Genomic DNA, 19,072 nt, shown 5'->3' with positions numbered 1-19,072 from the left:
TCGACATGAGTGATCCTCAAAATATCCACTAAAAATGCCAGCATCGCTCACAGCGACTGTTTTTTTAGTATAAATAAATACAAATACAGCTAAGTCAATTCATTGAAGCTTAGTTGAATATTGCAGCCACAAAAAAGAACAGTCGCTGTGAGAGACGCTGGCATTTTTAACAGATATTTTGAGGATCTCTCACAGCGATACTCAAAGGGTTAATAAAGGTTTGCCTGGCAATTTTCACACCTATTTTAACAAATTCCCTTAGCACTCAAAGCGTTAAGCATTGTGAAGTCTTCATACAACAAACATTATTAAATACTGTTTGCTATTAAGGCTAACAAACTCATTTCTGATAAATATAAAACTTGCCCCGTTCATTTTTTCCCCATCTGTTTATTACATTGAAATATATATATTTTTATTATGTTCTCCAGAAACACATTCATCTGAACAGAAGTTACGAAAAGTGGCTTTATGAGCGGAAGAGAGTGAGCTTTGTAGCTGCACATGGCAATCGGATGGAGACAAAACGCAAAGTTACTGAGCACAAAAATGAGCCCCCTGGTGAGAGTAAATCTAAGAAGGTGAAAAGAGAGGAAAAGGAGGAGGAAAAAAATGTCAAACGCAAATCATCTCTTCCACCAGTCACGTCTGCTAAAAAACAATATACTACTCCTAGTAAGGAGCCCGTTCAAACTTCTACGGTCGGGAAGTTTCGCTGGAAGACCCCAGAGTGTATAAGTCAAACAGTTAGTAGCACATCGAAAGTAGAGTGTGTTACGAACAAGGATAAAGACGATAATGCTAAGGTGCATTCTGTAAAGGGAATTGAACCCAAATTATTGGGTAAGCCCAGCAATACACAAGGTAGCCCTCAAAATTCAACCTCCTCCACACAGTCCTCTTCCTCCTCCATTAGGTCTACCACTTCAACAAACTCCACATCAACCACCAGTTTATCTACTACTACTACTACTACTTCTACAACTATCACAATGCAATCTAAAGTTCGACCCAATCTCCCTACTACCCAACGAAAAACTCCCTACGTGGTTGCAGTAAGCAAGCCGGCTCCTCTCGATACTTTCTTGTCTATAAAATCTTCACCACCGGTTTCCACGGTCAAACCGACCTCTAGCAGTGTGAAATCTGTCCAAGATAATACAGTCTCCAAAACCGTCAAGGAGTTGAAGAAAAAGAAAGAATTGGAGAAAAATAAGAATTTGGCATTGCCAAATTCTACAAAAAAAGAGGTATATGACATGCTGTTCAATAAAAAGGTAGTTACTGTTGCACGTAATTCTGGGGCTAACAAAGGAAAAGAAACTGCAGCACCTACAAAACCGATGGGATCCAGCTCTCAGAAGAGTAGCGTCACATCCAGCCCGAGTAATGCTGCCTCTTCCTCCAGCCCTTCACCTAAAGGTACCAGTGAACCTAGCAAAGTTTCCAATACTACATTGGCTAGTAAGCCTGGGTACATCCATTCACAAGACAAAGATAAAAAGACCAGTGTCCAAAAACCTGCAGAAACCAAGGCACCTTCTGAACCAAAACTGATTACTACCCAGTTAACCTCTATTTTAATGAACCCAGTGGCTAGTGAACTGGAATATATACCTTTGCAGGAAATGAAGACCAATGACCAAATCGTTGCCCTAAAACCACCAGGAAACAAACCTGTTGTAAATACTGCTCCTGCTGTGATTTCACCTTCAGCTCGTGCTGTGATTTCACCTTCAGCTCCTGCTGCGAAGCCACCTTCAGCTCCTGCTGCGAAGCCACCTTCAGCTCCTGCTGCGAAGCCACCTTCAGCTCCTGCTGCGAAGCCACCTTCAGCTCCTGCTGCGAAGCCACCTTCAGCTCCTGCTGCGAAGCCACCCTCAGCTCCCGCTGCGAAGCCACCCTCCGCTCCCGCTGCGAAGCCACCCTCCGCTCCCGCTGCGAAGCCACCCTCCGCTCCCGCTGCGAAGCCACCCTCCGCTCCCGCTGCGAAGCCACCCTCCGCTCCCGCTGCGAAGCCACCCTCCGCTCCCGCTGCGAAGCCAAATCTCGCTTACCATGCTACTACTAAACTGAACCAAAAATTTAAAAGTGCTCCTCTGTCTTTGCCGTCTTCTTTGTTTGGCCATGTACCGGATCTAGACTATAAAGATATTAAAATATCATCTGCCAGAGCCCAGAACTCCACTAATCAAGTGGAGAATTTTGTAGCAGGTCAGCAGCCCATTGAGCAGAAAAAGGTGGATGCCAATTTGTCTGCTAAAATGAGTCCTGCTAAAGATCTGGCAAATGACCTGGACTCCTACTACAAGCTAATAGTGACAGAAGACGATACTGATGTATTGACAACTTCTGAAGATCAAGAAATGGAATCTCCACCAATGGAAAATCCAATTCAGCCCATAGAACAAGAGAAGGCGGAGCCTCACACAAATACGCCAGTTATGCCTGTTGTTGCATCAGTTGAGTCTTGTGAAGATCTGGATGACTCTGATACGGCATGTGAAGTTCCTTTGAGTGCTATCGATACCTCAAAACACAAACCTATTGGTCAGAGCTTTGTGTCGCCGCATCATGCATCATCACAAGTCTCTTTGGCCATGACCAAGTCCCCTATGCATTTGTCACATGGAAAATCATTTGTTAGTAAGGGTTGTTCAAAACCAGTAACTGATGACCTGCCTGAATTTTCCTCTCCTGTAACCGAACTTTCCAAGGACAACTTGTCTGTATTAACCACGTGTGATTCAGACTAAACTGGCTCACCATTGAACCGTAGAATTAAATATAACATAAATGTTTTTATTTTTAAGTCCGCCTATGAAGATATCTCAGATTACTTTCAAGCTTGTGCACCAATACACCTTTCACATTGCAAATGCCAGGTCACACCCGGGATGTGGACACGAGTCCATCCCGGGAGCGACCTGGCGTTTGCGAGATGAAGCTCACCGCAGCGACCCAGCAATAAGCCGGGTTGCTGACCTCATCGGGGGTGGGGAAGGGAGCAGCGCTTAGAGCTGACCCTGCCTACTCCATATAGTGTGAACGGGGTTACCCATTCACACTGCCCAGCAACCTGGGTAAAACCCTTATTTTGACCCGGGTCAGATTTCCTTGTTGCCAGGGGATAAGGTCATTGGGTCTACAGCAAGTTGGTCGACAAGCATTGGGTCGACACCGTCAGGTCGACATGGGTTTAGGTAGACAGGTCATTGGGTTGACACAAGAATTAGGTCGACAGTGTCTAGGTTGACAGTCAAAAGGTTGACATGGGTTTTTCACTGTTTTGTGCCGACAGGCGGTATTTCATGCCCTACTATCAACTAGGGCGTGGTGGAAGAAAAAAATAGTGTGCCCGAACAATGTGAGGGTATGCAGTGCACTGGAAACTGTGTCCATGTCGGCTGTGTCGACACTCGGGTAAAAAAAACATTGAAAAACCCCATGTCGACCTTTTGACTGTTGACCTAGACATTGTCGACCTAATGCTTGTTTCGACCTATTGATCTGAACCCATGTTGACCTAGACACATGTCGACCTTGTTCCATGTTGACCTAGAACCATGTCGACCAACTTGCTGTAGACCAAATGATCCCAACCCATTGCCGGACCCAGGATTTTTCAAAAGCTTCTTTCACAGTGACCCAGAACATCCCGGGTCGGACGAGGGTTATTTGTGCGGTGTGAAAGGGGTATAACTATTGAGAAGTTTGTAGCCAAGCCTTTCCTTTTATCAAAATGACTTGTTTGTGTTTAATGTCATCCTTGTTTTATGTCAACTGCTTACGGTATTTAAATGTACTTCCAAATGTTTTTATTGTTGCCTTATGCAAATTGCGGATTCAGCATTATTTTCTTGTTAAAGCATAGTCCTCATAATCTGTAAATATTTTTTTGTTCGAGAAGGGCATGTTTTCCATTTCAGATGTCTGGAAACCAGGCTAATTTAAGCTAGATAAGTACTAGGACCAGAGATGTGCAGAAGTCCACTAGTTGATGGCTCTGCACAGGATTAGTTTACCTTTAATTTCCAAACTACTGTGCAGTTTGTAGATATTTGTTTTAGGATCACTGGGGCAGATGTATTAAGCCTGGCGAAGAGATAAAGTGGAGAAAAAGTGGAAGGAGGTAATGCACCAGCCAATCAACTTCCAACTGTCATATTTCAAACACTGCTGATTGGCTGGTGCATTATCTCCTTCCACTTTTTCTCCACTTTATCTCCAGTTTATCTCTTCGCCAGGCTTAATACATCTGCCCCACTGTTCTATGAACATGTGCATACCTCTGTTTTTAGATGTTTTTAGGTTGTGGTGTAATTGCATAATTGTTGCATTATTGTTTCTCAGGGATTGCAGCATCCTGCAGAAAACGTGTTCATGTGTGAGTGAAGGGACTTGTACACCTGCGGTGTATTGGGGAAAACCTCCAATCTCCTGGTGGTTGCGACGGAGGCGGATCGGGAATATAAAACATGCGTTAAAAATCCTTGGCGGGGATTGCAGTCAGGACTTTTTTTTTTCATGCCTAATTTTCCTGATTTGTTAATGGATCATCAATCATCGATGGCCGCTAATCTGCGCATCCTGTTGGAGGACTGCCTACGCTGGTTTATAGGTCCCTTTAAGGCCCCCATACACTGAGATTTGGGCCCGAATTCACCCGATTCGGATGGATCGGGAGTAAGATCGACACAAATCGTATGTGCAGATATGCCATCCGACCCGATGCGCGGTCCCGTGCGCATTGCGTCGGGAGGTCGGACGGGCTGCACATACGATTTGGTAAATCTTATGTGCAGCCTGGAGGCGGGCAGGGGTTGCGGTGTATGGGGAGCGGGCCGGGCTCATGCAAGGAGCCGGGCAGGGGAGGCGCACTGACCTGGGCGGTGATCGCCGCAAGCAGGAAGCTGGTGGTCCGGGGCGGTGAACGCAGTGATGGGCACCCTGTAGCATGGGGGAAGCCAGACAGCAGCGGGGGCACATAGAAATGAATGGTCAGTCAGTGATTGGCTGAGAGGTGTCTCAGCCAATCACTGGCTGTCCATTCATTTCTGTGTGCTTTTTTTACTATGTGCGCCCGCTGCTGCCCGGCTTCCCCTACGCTACCCGGCAATCTGGTCCCCTCGCCGCCCAGTAAGTAAACTCACTACCTCTTTGTGTCCTGGCTCTGTGCTTGCAGCCCCCCCGCCGCCCGCTCTGCTCCCGGCTCCCTCGGACAGCAGCTCCCCGGGGACTGCATGTGATGAATCACATGCAAAACTTGGCACATCAAGTGCCAAATTGTGTGTGACCCCCTCGGGGAGTTGTCAGTAGATTAGGTCCGACTTGTCCTTCGGACAAGTCGGCCTAATGTATGGGGGCCTTTAGACCGCAGATCCAATCATGAATCATGAAAATTGAAGTAAACGCATAAAGTGATCCAGTGCATTCCAGTTGTGTGTTAAGAAGACTTAAAACGAACACAATCTATTAGTGACACACGTCCTATGGTTGGGATACTGCTTACCTGCTCGGAATGTTTTTTTTTTTCTGTTTGTTTAAGCACAGTGTATGCGAACAATTACATTTCAATAAAAGGTGATCAGACAATGGTTATTCATGTTTATATCCAGCTGATGTTCGTTAGTATTCTGACTTGTGCGTCAGCAAAAATGAATCCTCTGTTTTTGTTCATGTTTTCTGCACAAACTGTAAAACAAATGCTTCAATCACTAGACTAATGGGAAATGTTAATTAATTCTGTATTAAGGGCACATGTATCGCAGGGCACATTTTGTTAGGAAATGGACAAAACCATGCTGCACTGCAGGTGGGGCAGATGTACTGTAACATGCTATATGGCCGTTATGTGATATAATATGTAATAGGCATTATGGTTTGTGTCACAGGGGGTTAATCTGGTTGATTCGTAAGGCTGCAAATTCGTAGCTTTGCGAGTCCACCAAACCCCGACACAAGGGTGATTCGCACGCAGGCCCTGCAAATGGATATTACACCAAAACATCCATTCGCAGTTCAGAGGATCCACGCACATCTTTCGGTGGTCGACGACCATCGAAAGATGTGGAAGGTGCTCGCATATGTAAGGTTGCTCTGAGCAACCTTACAGATGCGTGCGCGCTTGGAAGGAAATGGGCGGGCAGCTGACATCCGGTGATGTCCGCTTCCTGCACCCGTGTCAGGGTCTCGTTAGCATGGGAACGCCCAGCGTTCTCATGGAAATGCCCATGGAATCCCGGGCGTTCCCATATGCTAATGGGGCCACCCCACGCCACCATGGCTTTGAACTCTTGACTGTGTAGCATGGTGCTCCATCCTGCTGAAAGATACACTTCCGTGGGTCATCCTCAAACAAATCCTCCATTGTGGACAACACTGCTGCAGCGGGCTTTCCTGGAAAAGTTCCGGGCATACCACCAATATGAAGGTGTGCGCCAGTGGTACCTGCAGCTGTGCACCACTGGCGCATCTCCTCTCTGGGCACCCCCCACAGTGGTCGCTCCACTCCTGTCACTGCCCGTCGCCCCTCCGCTCCGGCGATTGTACACCAGAGCTCCCCTCTTGGGTCTCGGGGATGTTTAGCGTGGCTTGGGAGCTCGGACGCCCGAGTCCTCCTGAGCCACCCCGAACATCCCAGATCCTGGTCACTGTCTGCTGTGAATGGCGGCAGGGGAGCTCCAGTGTACGATCGCCGAAGCGGAGATGAGGGGTGGAGGAGCGATAGGGAAATTGGGCCCTATGTTCTGTGATGGGTTTTCCCGGGGCAGGACAAATCTGCCCTGATAGGTTTGTCCTGCCCTAGCAAAACCCACCACTCAAGGGGTTAAAGAAATATCACACTATCCTTTTTTTTTTCCCTGTTGGGAGCTTTTTTCGTTTTAAAGTTCCTGCCTGGATTTTTTTGCGGAGTCCCTGTAACCTCAAAAAAAGTGTCTAGACCCCCTCCAGTTCGTCTACCGATCTAACCGATGCATTGAGGACACTGTCAACCTGGGCTTGCACTACATTCCGCAGCACCTGGATATGTCTGGTACCTATGCAAGGGTCCTGTTTGTCGACTTCAGCTCGGCTTTCAACACAATCATCCCCAACCCCAAACTACTCCGCCTAGGAGTCCTTGAAGCTACGTGTTCTTGAATTGTGGACTTTCTGACTGATCGAAAACAAGTTGTGAAAGAGGGGAAATTCACATCCCAAGTGCGGTCCATCGGCACAGGAGCACCCCAGGGCTGTGTACTCTCACCCCTGCTCTTCTCCCTGTACACCAATGACTGCACCTTTTGAAGAGCAATCAGTAAAGATAAACAAATTCGCCGATGACACTACCGTCATTGGCCTTATCAAGGGCAAGGACGAATTGGCCTACAGACAAGAAGTGGACCGATTGGCCCGGTGGTGCAGCAGCAACCATCTAGAGCTCGACCCACTCAAAACCGTTGAGATGGTAGTGGGCTTTAGGAAGAAGGCTGTTGGTGTTCCTAACAATTGCTGACAGTGTGGTGTCGCTAGTGGACTCCTTCAAGTTCCTAGGAGCCACAATCTCCTGGGACCTTAAATGGGGGCCAAATACTGATACTACTGTTGGAAAAGCGCAGCAGAGGCTATTCTTCCTTAGGCAACTGAGGAAGTTCAACATCCCACAGAAGCTTTTGCTCCTCTTTTACTCCGCAATTGTGGAGTCTGTACTGTGCTCCTCAATACTGGTCTGGTACGGCTCCACCAGTGAGAGAGACAAATGCAGACTCCAAAAATAACTTTCTGTATGACTGTACATGTTTATATTGTTTATATTGTATGCTGTTTACTTGTTACCTTCCTGGCTGCTGCAAGGCAAACCGAAAACAAATTCCTAGTATACGCAAGTATACCTGGCCATACACTTGTATGACATACAATGACGTTTCACTGCCCCCTCCCCCATTATCCACGCCACCCCGAAGCATGGCGAGCGGCGGCGGCGGAACGCGTCCTCCCGACCTTTTCATACCACCACTCTCAACGTCAGCGTGGAGTTCATTTTATATCGTGTGGCAAGCCACCGAGCCTGAAGCGTGGTGAGCCCCGCGAGGGGACGCGGATTACTTTACATGTATTGCGCGTCCCCACGCTTCAGGCTTGCTGCGCTCACCACACTATATAAAATCAACTCGTGGGGGTATAAAAAGGTCGGGAGGACGCGTTCCGCCGCCACTCGTGGAGCTTGGCACACTTTGGGGTGGCGTGGATAGTGGGGAATCAGTGAAACCTCATTGTATGTCATACAAATGTATAACTAATGGCATGGCATCGCACCCTATAAAATCGCATGCGATTTTGCAGGAGATGCAATGCAATCCCCTAGGGCCAACAGAGCAGTGAATATTTTACATAAAAAAATCGCATCGCATGGCACTATAATGGCCCATGAGATGCAATGCGGTTGTGCTACGATAGCGTACGTAAGAAAACTGGGCGCCCTGCTAGGAAACAAGTACCTAGACTTTATTGTACAACATTTCGGAGCTCATAACCTCGTCGTCAGGAACCAAAGACAACGGAGTTATGGACCCCGATATGTTGTACAAGTCTATTTGTATTATGGAGTCCTGCAGTGCTGGGGAGTGGGGCAACCTCGGCTGGAGTTACACGCAATGCTTGCATGTATGTGCACCCTGTGTGTATAACGCTGGGCGGGGTTACAAGAGTGATTGACAGCGTTATACACACAAAGTGTCTGCCTTAGGACACCCCCCCCCCCCGCCCAGCATTATACACAAACCTGCCCACCCTAGGGATAGACCAGCGTTATACACACCACCCCCTTTGAAAACACCCCACCCAGCCAGGGCTACAGCACACGTCCACCATCCACCATTATACACCACAGCCAACTGGTAGAGGTGAGCAGCGTGTCTAAACCGCACCCCCCCTCCCCAGAGCGAGTCTGCCCGCAAACAACCCCCCATGCCCTTGAGGAAGGTGGAGCACCCACCGAAACAGGCTGTCGGGCGTCTATTTGGCTGTATGGCAGGTTGCAGGTCTCCATGGTTGAGAAGTACTAGATAAGTAATACCTGGACCACCGTGATATTTATCAGTATGTGTGGGCTTTGGATGAAAAAAAGTTTTATTTTCAATGTGTGTCAGTGTGTTTATTTTACTATTTTTAATAGTGTGGAACTACAAGTGCCAGCAGGCCTTTTAATGCCCTGCATGCTGGGACTTGTGGTTCTCCAAGTCCCAGCATGCGTTGAGGGCTTGCTGGGATTCATTGTTCCACAGTATTAAACAATAGTTTATTCTATTTTTTTACACTTTAATCAGCCCGGTGACCACAGCTCAGGGTCACCGGGGACAGCACCAAGCTTCAGCCTGGCCAGGTAAGTCCTGGAGGGGGGGACCCCACTCCCCCAGGTCCCCAGGCCAGGCTGACGGGTCGGTAGGGTTAATGCTTTGGTCGCGGGACCTTTATATAATAAGTATCCCCCGTGGATGGATACCAGGTTGCCTGTTGTTGGACATGATACCAGTTATTTCTGTTGTTCATATTCCTGATGACGATCTATACCAGATCGAAACGTCACGTCGGATGTATTCTTGTTTCTTCAATAAAATTTCTCTGCTGAAATTAAGACCTTGGTGAGTGCTCATTTCATGTACCTCTATACCTTTTTGATGTTTATTCATCTGTTGGAGCACCCCCTGTGACAACAATTAACCTTGAGTGCGGACCCTTTCCATATATATGTATGTATATATATATATATATATATATATATATAATGCAAAATCGTTGTCACATTACGTAGGTAGCCATTACGTAGGTAGGACGAACAGATAAAGTGCATCAGTGATTGTGCAGAAAAGAGAAAGCGGAAATCATTTCTGCTTTCTCTTTTCTGCACAATCACTGATGCACTTTATCTGTCCGTCCTGATGAAAAGGCTACCTAGCCTTGAAACGTTGACGTAATATGACAACGATTTTTCTGAATATCACTACAGAATTTCTTATAAGCCTGGAGAGTGCCGCTCATTATTCCCAGGGAGACCTGGGGTAGTTGCGTTCTACATTCCACATTTCTGTGAAGGCACCCTGGCACAGTGATTTATTATCCGAGAGTGCCAAACAAACTCGGCTATATATATATATATATATATATATATATATATATATATATATATTTTTTGGAGCAGGTTGGCACACACTTACAAACAATCCAGTGCCTGGGGTCACCTTTCAGTGGTCCCACATGGAGGTCACATAAACAGACAAAAGAATAGGAATGGCACTCACCAGGGCTTTTTTATAATCCAATCAGGATATTTATTCCATCACTTCAGTAGAAACATATAGATCAGGTCGACGTTTCGGCCACAGAACGTGGCCTTACTCATGACCACATCACACAGACTTCACTGCCAATTGGACTTTGTCGTCTATATTCTACAATGTCCCTGCAGTCTTATATATGTAGGGAAGACTAAAAGGACTTTCCGCGAGAGGATGACCCAGCACCGCTCGGATATCCGGTTGGCCTTTGAGAGGGGGACAACGGATAAAACCGGTGGCTGCACATTTTACTGCTCGAGGACATCAACTCTCCATGCTCAAATATATGATTATAGATTGGGTCCCCCCACTACGAAGAGGGGGCAACAGGGATCTGTTGCTCCTAAAGAAGGAGTCCCGCTGGATCCACATGTTGGACAGTGTGGCCCCCAAGGGGTTGAACGAATATAACCATCTTAACATATTCCTCTGAAAAGAAATTGAGCATAATACAGGTGGACTGTGCCATTGATGGCTGCTGGACGCACAAATTTAATATCTTCAGGATCGTGTTTTCAAAAGGTTTTTCCTTAAGAGATATATATATTGTTTCGGAAAAAAAATTCGCATTTTTTTTCACTTTTTCACATTTTTTATCCTTGTATATTTTTTACAAGGAATTTGACTGCTTGTATTTTCCCTAAGTCCCTATGATGAGATGAGATACAAATGCTGGAGGTCTAATGGCTATTTCTGTATGTGGTTTAAGTACGATTTACAGTGCGGCCCCGATGGTTGCACTATCGGTTGGCCATCGATGGTGACACTGTATATATCTTTTTTGTGGGTTTTTATATGTATGTTTTGTGTTTTTAATGTTAACAGGAGCCCCCTCTTGTCCCCGATGGGAGACCACCATAAAGTTACCTGAACGATCAGTCAATATGTAGATAAATAATTCTTTGAATAATATGTCCTGTTAACTATGTGGAACGCATTGACACACCTCCTCAACGATAGATGGAGCGCATATGACGTGCTCCAGGAAGTGTGTGTTTCCGTGGTCATATGACCAGAGCTTGCTGAGCAAGCCAGGTCTGTGTGTATGATAGCGCCGGCGGGTGGAACGCAGGATGACTCGTTTCCGCCCCGTGGACCGCATCCAGGAAGCGAGGAACCCGGAAGAGACGCCCGGGCCTCGTGGATGTGATATGGCGGTGGGCTTGTAAGTTACATCGCGGTAGCGATGCCACACCAGTTACTTGTATGTCGTTAAGTGACTATGAGATTGCAGTGAATATTTAGATTTTGAGTCCTGATTGGTCGGTTGACTGATGGGTGGTGCCCAGGTGGGAATAAGGTGGTCCTGTGGATAGGGACTTGTTTGTGTGATGTGGTCATAAGTAAGGCCACGTTCTGTGGCCGAAACGTCGACCTGATCTATATGTTTCTACTGAAGTGATGGAATAAATATCCTGATTGGATTATAAAAAAGCCCTGGTGAGTGCCATTCCTATTCTTTTGTATATGTATATATATATATATAAAACAATGCTACCCAGCACAATAGTCCTTAGTGAAATCAGAGTCCACTGTATATATATATATATATATGTATAAATACACACATGGGTGATTCAAAAAGTAAGGTAACAAGACCTCTTATGTGTGTAATGTTCTCTATTTCAGTGGTCTCCAACCTTTTTTGGGGCCTGAGCTACTCGAGACAACATAAACCACCTGAAGAGCTACTAAAGTAAAAAAAATAAATAAAAGAAATCTGCCTAATAAACAAAATATGCCCTTTACACATTATGCCACCCATTGTAATGCCCGACACAGTATGCCACATACCACATGCCCCCGACACAATATGCCACACACTGCAATGTCCAATATGCCGCATACATACCTCCCAACACTGGAGTTAGAGAAGGGACATCTGCCCGAAATTAGGAGGCATGACCTACTACCGTGGTACTCCTGCGAGGCCATGTCCCCCATATTTTCCACTATGGGGGATATATATCTCTGGAGTCTGGTGTAACCAAATCAATACTTCATTGTGTTGAAATATTTCTCTATGGACCATAGAGACATTTTTCAACACGATACAGTATTGATCAGATTACGGCATGTCGAGGTTGGACGACTGTCACCCCATCACCCTTGCACATCTCCGTCCCCCCTGCACCCCTTCAGCCCCCGTCCCCCTTGCACCTCTCTTTCCCCCCCTGCACTTCTCCATCACCTCTCCATCCCCTAGTAACCCTTGCATGTCTCTGTCCCCCCATTACTCCTTTACCTCTTTGTACCCCCTGCATCTCTCTGTCCCCCCTGTACCTTTCCGTCCCCCTCACCAACCTTGCACCTTTCATTATCTAAATTCTAAAAACATTAAAAAAATGCTCCTCAAAACGTATTTAACTTTTATGGTACTACACACATACATATATACACACACAGCACATGCATACACACACATAGAATACATACATATATACATGCATAAATGCACACACATATATAGAAAACACAGACATACACATGTGACACCAAACATGTAGTGCACACACTTACAGTGACAGAGGGAGGATGCCCAGCAGCTGTCATTGATGCCTGTCTGCTGGTCTGGGCAGCGGCTGTTTTAACCTTTAAACCTCTTGCTGCGGGGGAGCGGAGTGTCCGGGCACCGTAGCCTGTGGGGGGAGCAGAATAGCTGTGGGGAAGCGGAGTGTCCGGGAGCAGAGATGACTGGACGGGCGGCTGAGGGGGGGGGGACAGATGCAAGAGGTAATATTTCACCTCTAGCATCTGATAGTGAGCATAGCGCTGCAGCGCTACCCGGAAGTGCTGGGAGCGCCTAGCGCTGTGCACCCTGTCAGGCGCTAGAGGTGATATTACCTCTAGCGTCTGTCTTAGGGGATTGGGGAAGGCGGCGCGTGATGGAGGGATGGGCAGGCGGGCGCAGAGTGGTCGAGCCACCCGGATCGCTACCGCGAGCTACCAGTTGCTCGCGAGCGACGGGTTGGCGACCACTGCTCTATTTCATTTCGAATTCCCACCAGGCCAGAGCAGGTAGACCACTGCTTCCCCTCACGGCCATTAAACTTCCCCTCCTATCAGTCATACTGTCCCAACATCTGTTGTAAGGTGGTGGGGCTGGCAGAAGCATGGTCAAACTTCTGTGTCTGAAGAGCATTTCAGCACCTGCAATTCAATGCCAACTCTTCAAGATGTACGGTGATAACATTTGGAAACAAGTTTGGGATTGGTGCCGATGCCTAGGATAATGGCATTATTTCTGTAAATTGAAATCTGTAGCATTTTATAGTTTAGCAGAAACAAATGGCCTCAGATAAAGCCTAAGGCCGGTTTCACACATTCCGGTTCCTGCCGGACGGCGAAATCCCGCACGGCCAGGAAGCCATGCCGCACACAGTAGTTTATCATGGAGGGGATGGCCACAGCCCGGCAGCCGTCCCTTCCGGTGGCGGGATCCGGCTGCAGCCGTGCGGCCGCGCCGTGGCCGTCCCGTGTGAATGGACACAATAGTGTCCATTCACAACTAATGTGTGCGGCACGGCTCCCTGGCCGTGCGGGATTTCACCGTCCGGCAGGAGCCGGAGTGTGTGAAACCAGCCTATGACTGCATGGATGTTTTTGTATGAGTTTGTTTCCATCCATTATGTACTGTAGGGCCAGACTGGGAATAAAAATAGGCCCTAGCATTTAAATCGCACAGGCCCACCTCCAGTCAGCATCTGGTTCCTTGCATAGACTACTCCCTTTAGCCTATACTCCCTTTAGCCTATACTCTTACAAATAGAATCAGTATTAGAAAAAAATACACATGTACATCATTTTCTGTATTAAAATACACACAACAGAGCTTATCCTGCAGGGGGATTGAAACGTGCCCTATGCCAACATTTGGGTGATTTTCAGTGGCGTATTTATAATGGGTGCATTTTTGTAATACTTACCCTCGGAAATCCAGTGGCTGCGGCAGGAGAGCTGTCAAAATCACCCGAAAATGGGCAAAACCATGTGCACTGCAGGTGGGGCAGCCGCTGCTACTGCCCGGCAGGAGATGATAAAACCTGACTCTGCCAAAGCCCCCTCCCCATAAAACAACTGATCTGCAGGGGGGTTTCCCCCAGGGCTGTGTACTCTCACCCCTGCTCTTCTCCCTGTACACTATTGACTGCACCTCTGAGGAGCAATCAGTAAAGATAATCAAATTCGCTGATGAGACTACCGTCATTGGCCTTATCAAGGGCAGGGGCGAATTGGCCTACAGACAAGAAGTGGAACGATTGGCCCGGTGGTGCAGCAGCAGCTATCTAGAGATCAACCCACTCAAAACCGTTGAGATGGTAGTGGACTTTAGGAAGAAGGCTGTTGGTGTTCCTCCGCTAACAATTGCTGACTGGTGTTGCTAGTGGACTCCTTCAAGTTCCTAGGAGCCACAATCTCCTGGGACCTTAAATGGGGGCCAAATACAGATACTATTGTTGGAAAAGCGCAGCAGAGGCTATTCTTCCTTAGGCAACGGAGGAAGTTCAACATCCTACAGAATCTTCTGCTCCTCTTTTACTCCGTAATTGTGGAGTCTCTACTGTGCTCCTCAATACTGGTCCGGTACGGCTCCACCAGTGTGAGAGACAAATGCAGACTCCAAAAGGTAGTCAGAACTGTGAAGAAGATCATTGAGATGGACCTTCCCTCTGTCCAGGACTTGTACCTGTCCAGAGCAAAAAAAAGCGGGCAATGAAGATAGTAAAGGACCAACTACATCCTTGTCATGGCTTGTTTAACCTGCTGTCATCAGGCAGACGCTACAGGGCTATTCCCACCAGGTCCACCAGAAGCCTAAAAAGTTTCTTCCCTCAAGCGGTTCACCTGTTGACAAGTGAACTCATGAACACCTCACTGTCACGCCATATCCCTTTGCACATAATCTAACACGGTGTCCCCTCCGAATAACTTTCTATATGAATGTACACGTTCCCCCACCTGCTGACACATGAACACCTCACTGTCTAGTCGCGCCATAACCCCAGGGTTGCCGACCCTCCCGCATTTCGTGGGAGTATCCCGCTTTTTGATTCTGTCTCCCGGTCTCCCGGGAATGTATAGGATCCTCCCGGATTTTAGCTTGCCTTGCCTTTGTATCTTCTCCCTAAGGTCCATAAGAATGACAAGATACCACCTAGCCGGCCCATAGTATCTGGCATAGGCAGCTTGACCGAAAAAGCTAGCCAGTTTGTTGATGCATACCTCCGTGAATATGTCTTCACTCTACCATCTTATGTGAGAGACACAATGGAGGTGCTCAACAAGCTCCAGGACATTACTGTAAATCAGAATACATGGATTATAACCTGCGATGTGGAGAGTTTGTATACTAGCATCTACCACCAGTATGGCCTCGAAGCAGTCAGGTACTTCCTTAAGATGGACAAAGAAGACAATTTTCACGAACTCATAATTCAACTGTTACGCTTTGTTTTAACTAAAAACTACTTTGTTTGCAATGAGAACTTCTACCTCCAGGTGCGGGGGACTGCGATGGGGAGCACTTGTGCCCCCACGTATGCTAACCTGTACCTGGGGTGGTGGGAGCGTGAGGTTGTCTTCTGTGAGGAGAACGAGAAGTACACAGATCACATCCTTCTCTGGGTACGCTATATAGATGATCACCTTATCCTTTGGGAAGGAGACAAATATCTATTTATAGAAATGATGGATGTTCTCAACAAGAACCATCTGAATCTACGCCTTACCTTTGACATCAGCAAAGAGGCGGTTAACTATCTGGACCTACACATTACAATTGAAGGCGACGGCTCAATATCCACTGATCTCTTTAGGAAGGAGACAGCGACAAACTCTTTACTCCATCATACCAGTTCACATTTTCCACCTGTGATTAAGGGGCTCCCCAAAGGAGAATTTCTGAGGACCAAAAGGAACTGTTCCAGTGACATCACTTACAAAAAGAGAGCGAAAGAACTCAGCTCTCGCCTCGAAGATAGAGGTTACAGTAAGAGAGGAATAAAATGAGCATACAATGAAGCCAATGTATACAAGAGGGACAGATTATTGATACCCAATAACTACAAAGATACAAACAAGAACGAAGAATCTGTACGCTTCATTGGATCCTTCTGCCAGGAATAGAAACAAATCCAGGGCATCCTGAATAAACATATGCATATCTTAAAGACTGATCAAGATCTGGCCAAAATTCTGGATGATTGAATCCAACTCAGTTGGCGCAGGAGTAAAAACCTTAGAGACATCCTAGTACAGAGCCATCTGGACAAAATTAACAAATCCACTCAATTAAGGACAGGTTCCTATAAATGTGGCTCATGTAAAGCCTGCACAGTCATGATTCAGAAACAAGAGTACACAGATAAATTCCAGCACACATGGAAGATCAACCATTACATTAACTGTAATACAACAGGAGTTGTCTATCATCTGGAATGCCCCTGTAAAAAGAGCTACATAGGGAAGACGATCAGACCACTCAAAAAAAGGATCCTGGAGCATTTGTCCAGCATCAAAAATGCAGAGAAGGATAAAAAAGCAATGAAAATCCTCACTCCAGTCGCCCGACATTTCTACAGATACCACCAGAGCAAGACCACCGGCCTAAAAGCATATGGTATGCACAAGATCGACTTGGGGATCAGAAGGGGAGATGTAGACACAGAACTACTCAAACATGAAACCCGTCTCATCTTCCTGATGAACACAATGACACCAGGGCCTTAACGAAGAGAACAGCTATTCTGCTTTTTTATAAAACAAGGTCCATACAATATTTATTACAAGATCAATCTATTCTTACTGTGTTCCTCTACTTCCCCCCCCCCCCCCTTCTTCTTTCCTCCTTTTTTGGGGGGTTATACCTACAACCTCCTCATATATATGGTCCTGCCACCACAGTAAACAACCATTCACTAAGAGGGCTGTCCGAGGTGCAGATGAGTATATGTATACCTGTTCCGCTATCTACAGTATCCTCCGCTATTGGTCCATGTAGTATACAATATTCACACAGTCTTCACCTTCACAATTTTTCTTCTACAGTTTTTAAGGGGGGCTCACCCTATTCTAAGTTTATAAGTTGCTTACCCACTGTGTTTTGGTTTTGATTTTCCAAGTTGTCACTTTATGAATAGATCCCACCCTTTCTTGCCATCTTTTTCACTCCCAACATATGGCTTACTTATAATATAAGCCTACGAATAAGACATTAGTCTAAGCATCACTTCCTCTTGTAGCGTCTCTGTAGTATTCTATGAGACGATATAAGGACACCTCACGGGCGTTCATCTAAGCACCCAACACGTCACATCATTCATAGATTATATAAATATGGTTCTTTGTGACATCACGTATATAATTATTTCACTTTGCGTTAGCTAAGATAAGTTCAATTTATATTTTTATATATAAATTGTTTTACACTTCACTACACTGGTAGTTACTACACACAAAGGAGCTTTGAGCTTCTCTGAAACGCCACAGACTGACTATATTGTATACTTGCGTGTCAGATAATGCAGACACGTAATATATTTTAAAAACATACAGAATCACTAGGGAACAAATTCCCAATAGTATGTTATTCATAAAAATATGCCTCATGGGGTTAAGGACAAGACATGAGCTTCATGTTACCCCTCACCAATACATAAAGAGGAATACTTTATAACTAGGAACCCAACACTATACGGATATTCAGTCGTAGATGTCACATATGACAGGTCGACTTCACGGACTCTTCTGTATCTTTGACAGACCTTTCACATTATTAGTGCTTGTCCTGTTTTCCAGATATTGATTCTGGATACAGAGGATCTTTTATAGGCGCATTTGTGGTTTTCTTGCAACAATGATGGGACCAGCTATATATTTTACATCGCTACAATATGCACAGATATAAAAAAAATTATTGCACACAGCTACATTTACTCTCGCAACATTTCTGACACATCCATTATCTGTGCATTGCGGGGTGTCACTATAAGTGCACAGGAGATGGATCTACTACTGTCCCCGAGAGAAATGTGAAATCATCCCAACCACATAACTGTCACAGCCACTTTAAAGACCTCTGACAGGTGGGAGATATGCTGGGAGCATCCTAGGAGCCAAAAATCCATGGGTAGCATGTAAGGATTCCAGTGTAGATAACAGATAAGACATGACATCTAGCATCACTGCTCTCTGGAGGGTCCCGGCGGATCTCATTTTTAACACATTACCTGGACTGGACATATGCCCGTCAGTTACCATGCATCAGACCTATATCCGGGAAAGAACTGACAAGCTCACCCCTGTCTTTAAGATGAAATCCACACAGTACGTAACTACGATTCTGACTGATGTTACGGATGCGACTTTTGCTAACTGTACCAGATAGGCTTCCGTCCTTTGAGCGTCAGCATGACGCGGGTAACTATGGATACCAGACGGACCTTACCAGTTGAGGAAGCACACATCAGGCTTCCGTACTGGACACGCTGAGAGCGTAAGGGGTAACTATGACAACCCAGACGCTAACACTTGAGAATCAGCGGCTGATAGGAGGAACGACCTTCCGGGCGTCTTCCCGGAGGCGCGCCCTGATCCACCGCCATGATTGGAGTATACTATTCACATACAGGTATAAAAAACCCTCGGGCATTCAGACAGGTTGGCCCTGAGGAAGCTGAACTGCGAAGCGCGGGCAGTTGTGATTCCTCTTTTTATTATTTTCTTTACATTGCATTTTGATTGATTGTGCATTCCAG

At 46.3% G+C, this 19,072-nt stretch overlaps 1 protein-coding gene across 1 annotated transcript in view; it reads left to right on the top strand.

The window, feature by feature from the left end:
- LOC146063192 (uncharacterized) overlaps positions 1-8,732 on the top strand; it is a 40,427-nt gene extending 31,695 nt beyond the window's left edge. Inside the window, exon 10 of the mRNA XM_083175345.1 lies at positions 432-8,732. Within this exon, the coding sequence (XP_083031471.1) occupies positions 432-2,756 (2,325 nt within the window). The 3' untranslated portion in view covers positions 2,757-8,732. The remainder of the gene's footprint in view (positions 1-431) is intronic.
- Positions 8,733-19,072: the final 10,340 nt, after the last annotated feature.

The sequence above is a fragment of the Crinia signifera genome, chromosome 3 (genome assembly GCF_055691185.1).
Source record: "Crinia signifera chromosome 3, ASM5569118v1, whole genome shotgun sequence".
In the NCBI taxonomy this organism is placed as follows: Eukaryota; Metazoa; Chordata; class Amphibia; order Anura; family Myobatrachidae; genus Crinia; species Crinia signifera.
The sequence above is the reverse complement of the archived record's forward strand: the minus strand, read 5'-3'. Positions and strand labels throughout refer to the sequence as shown.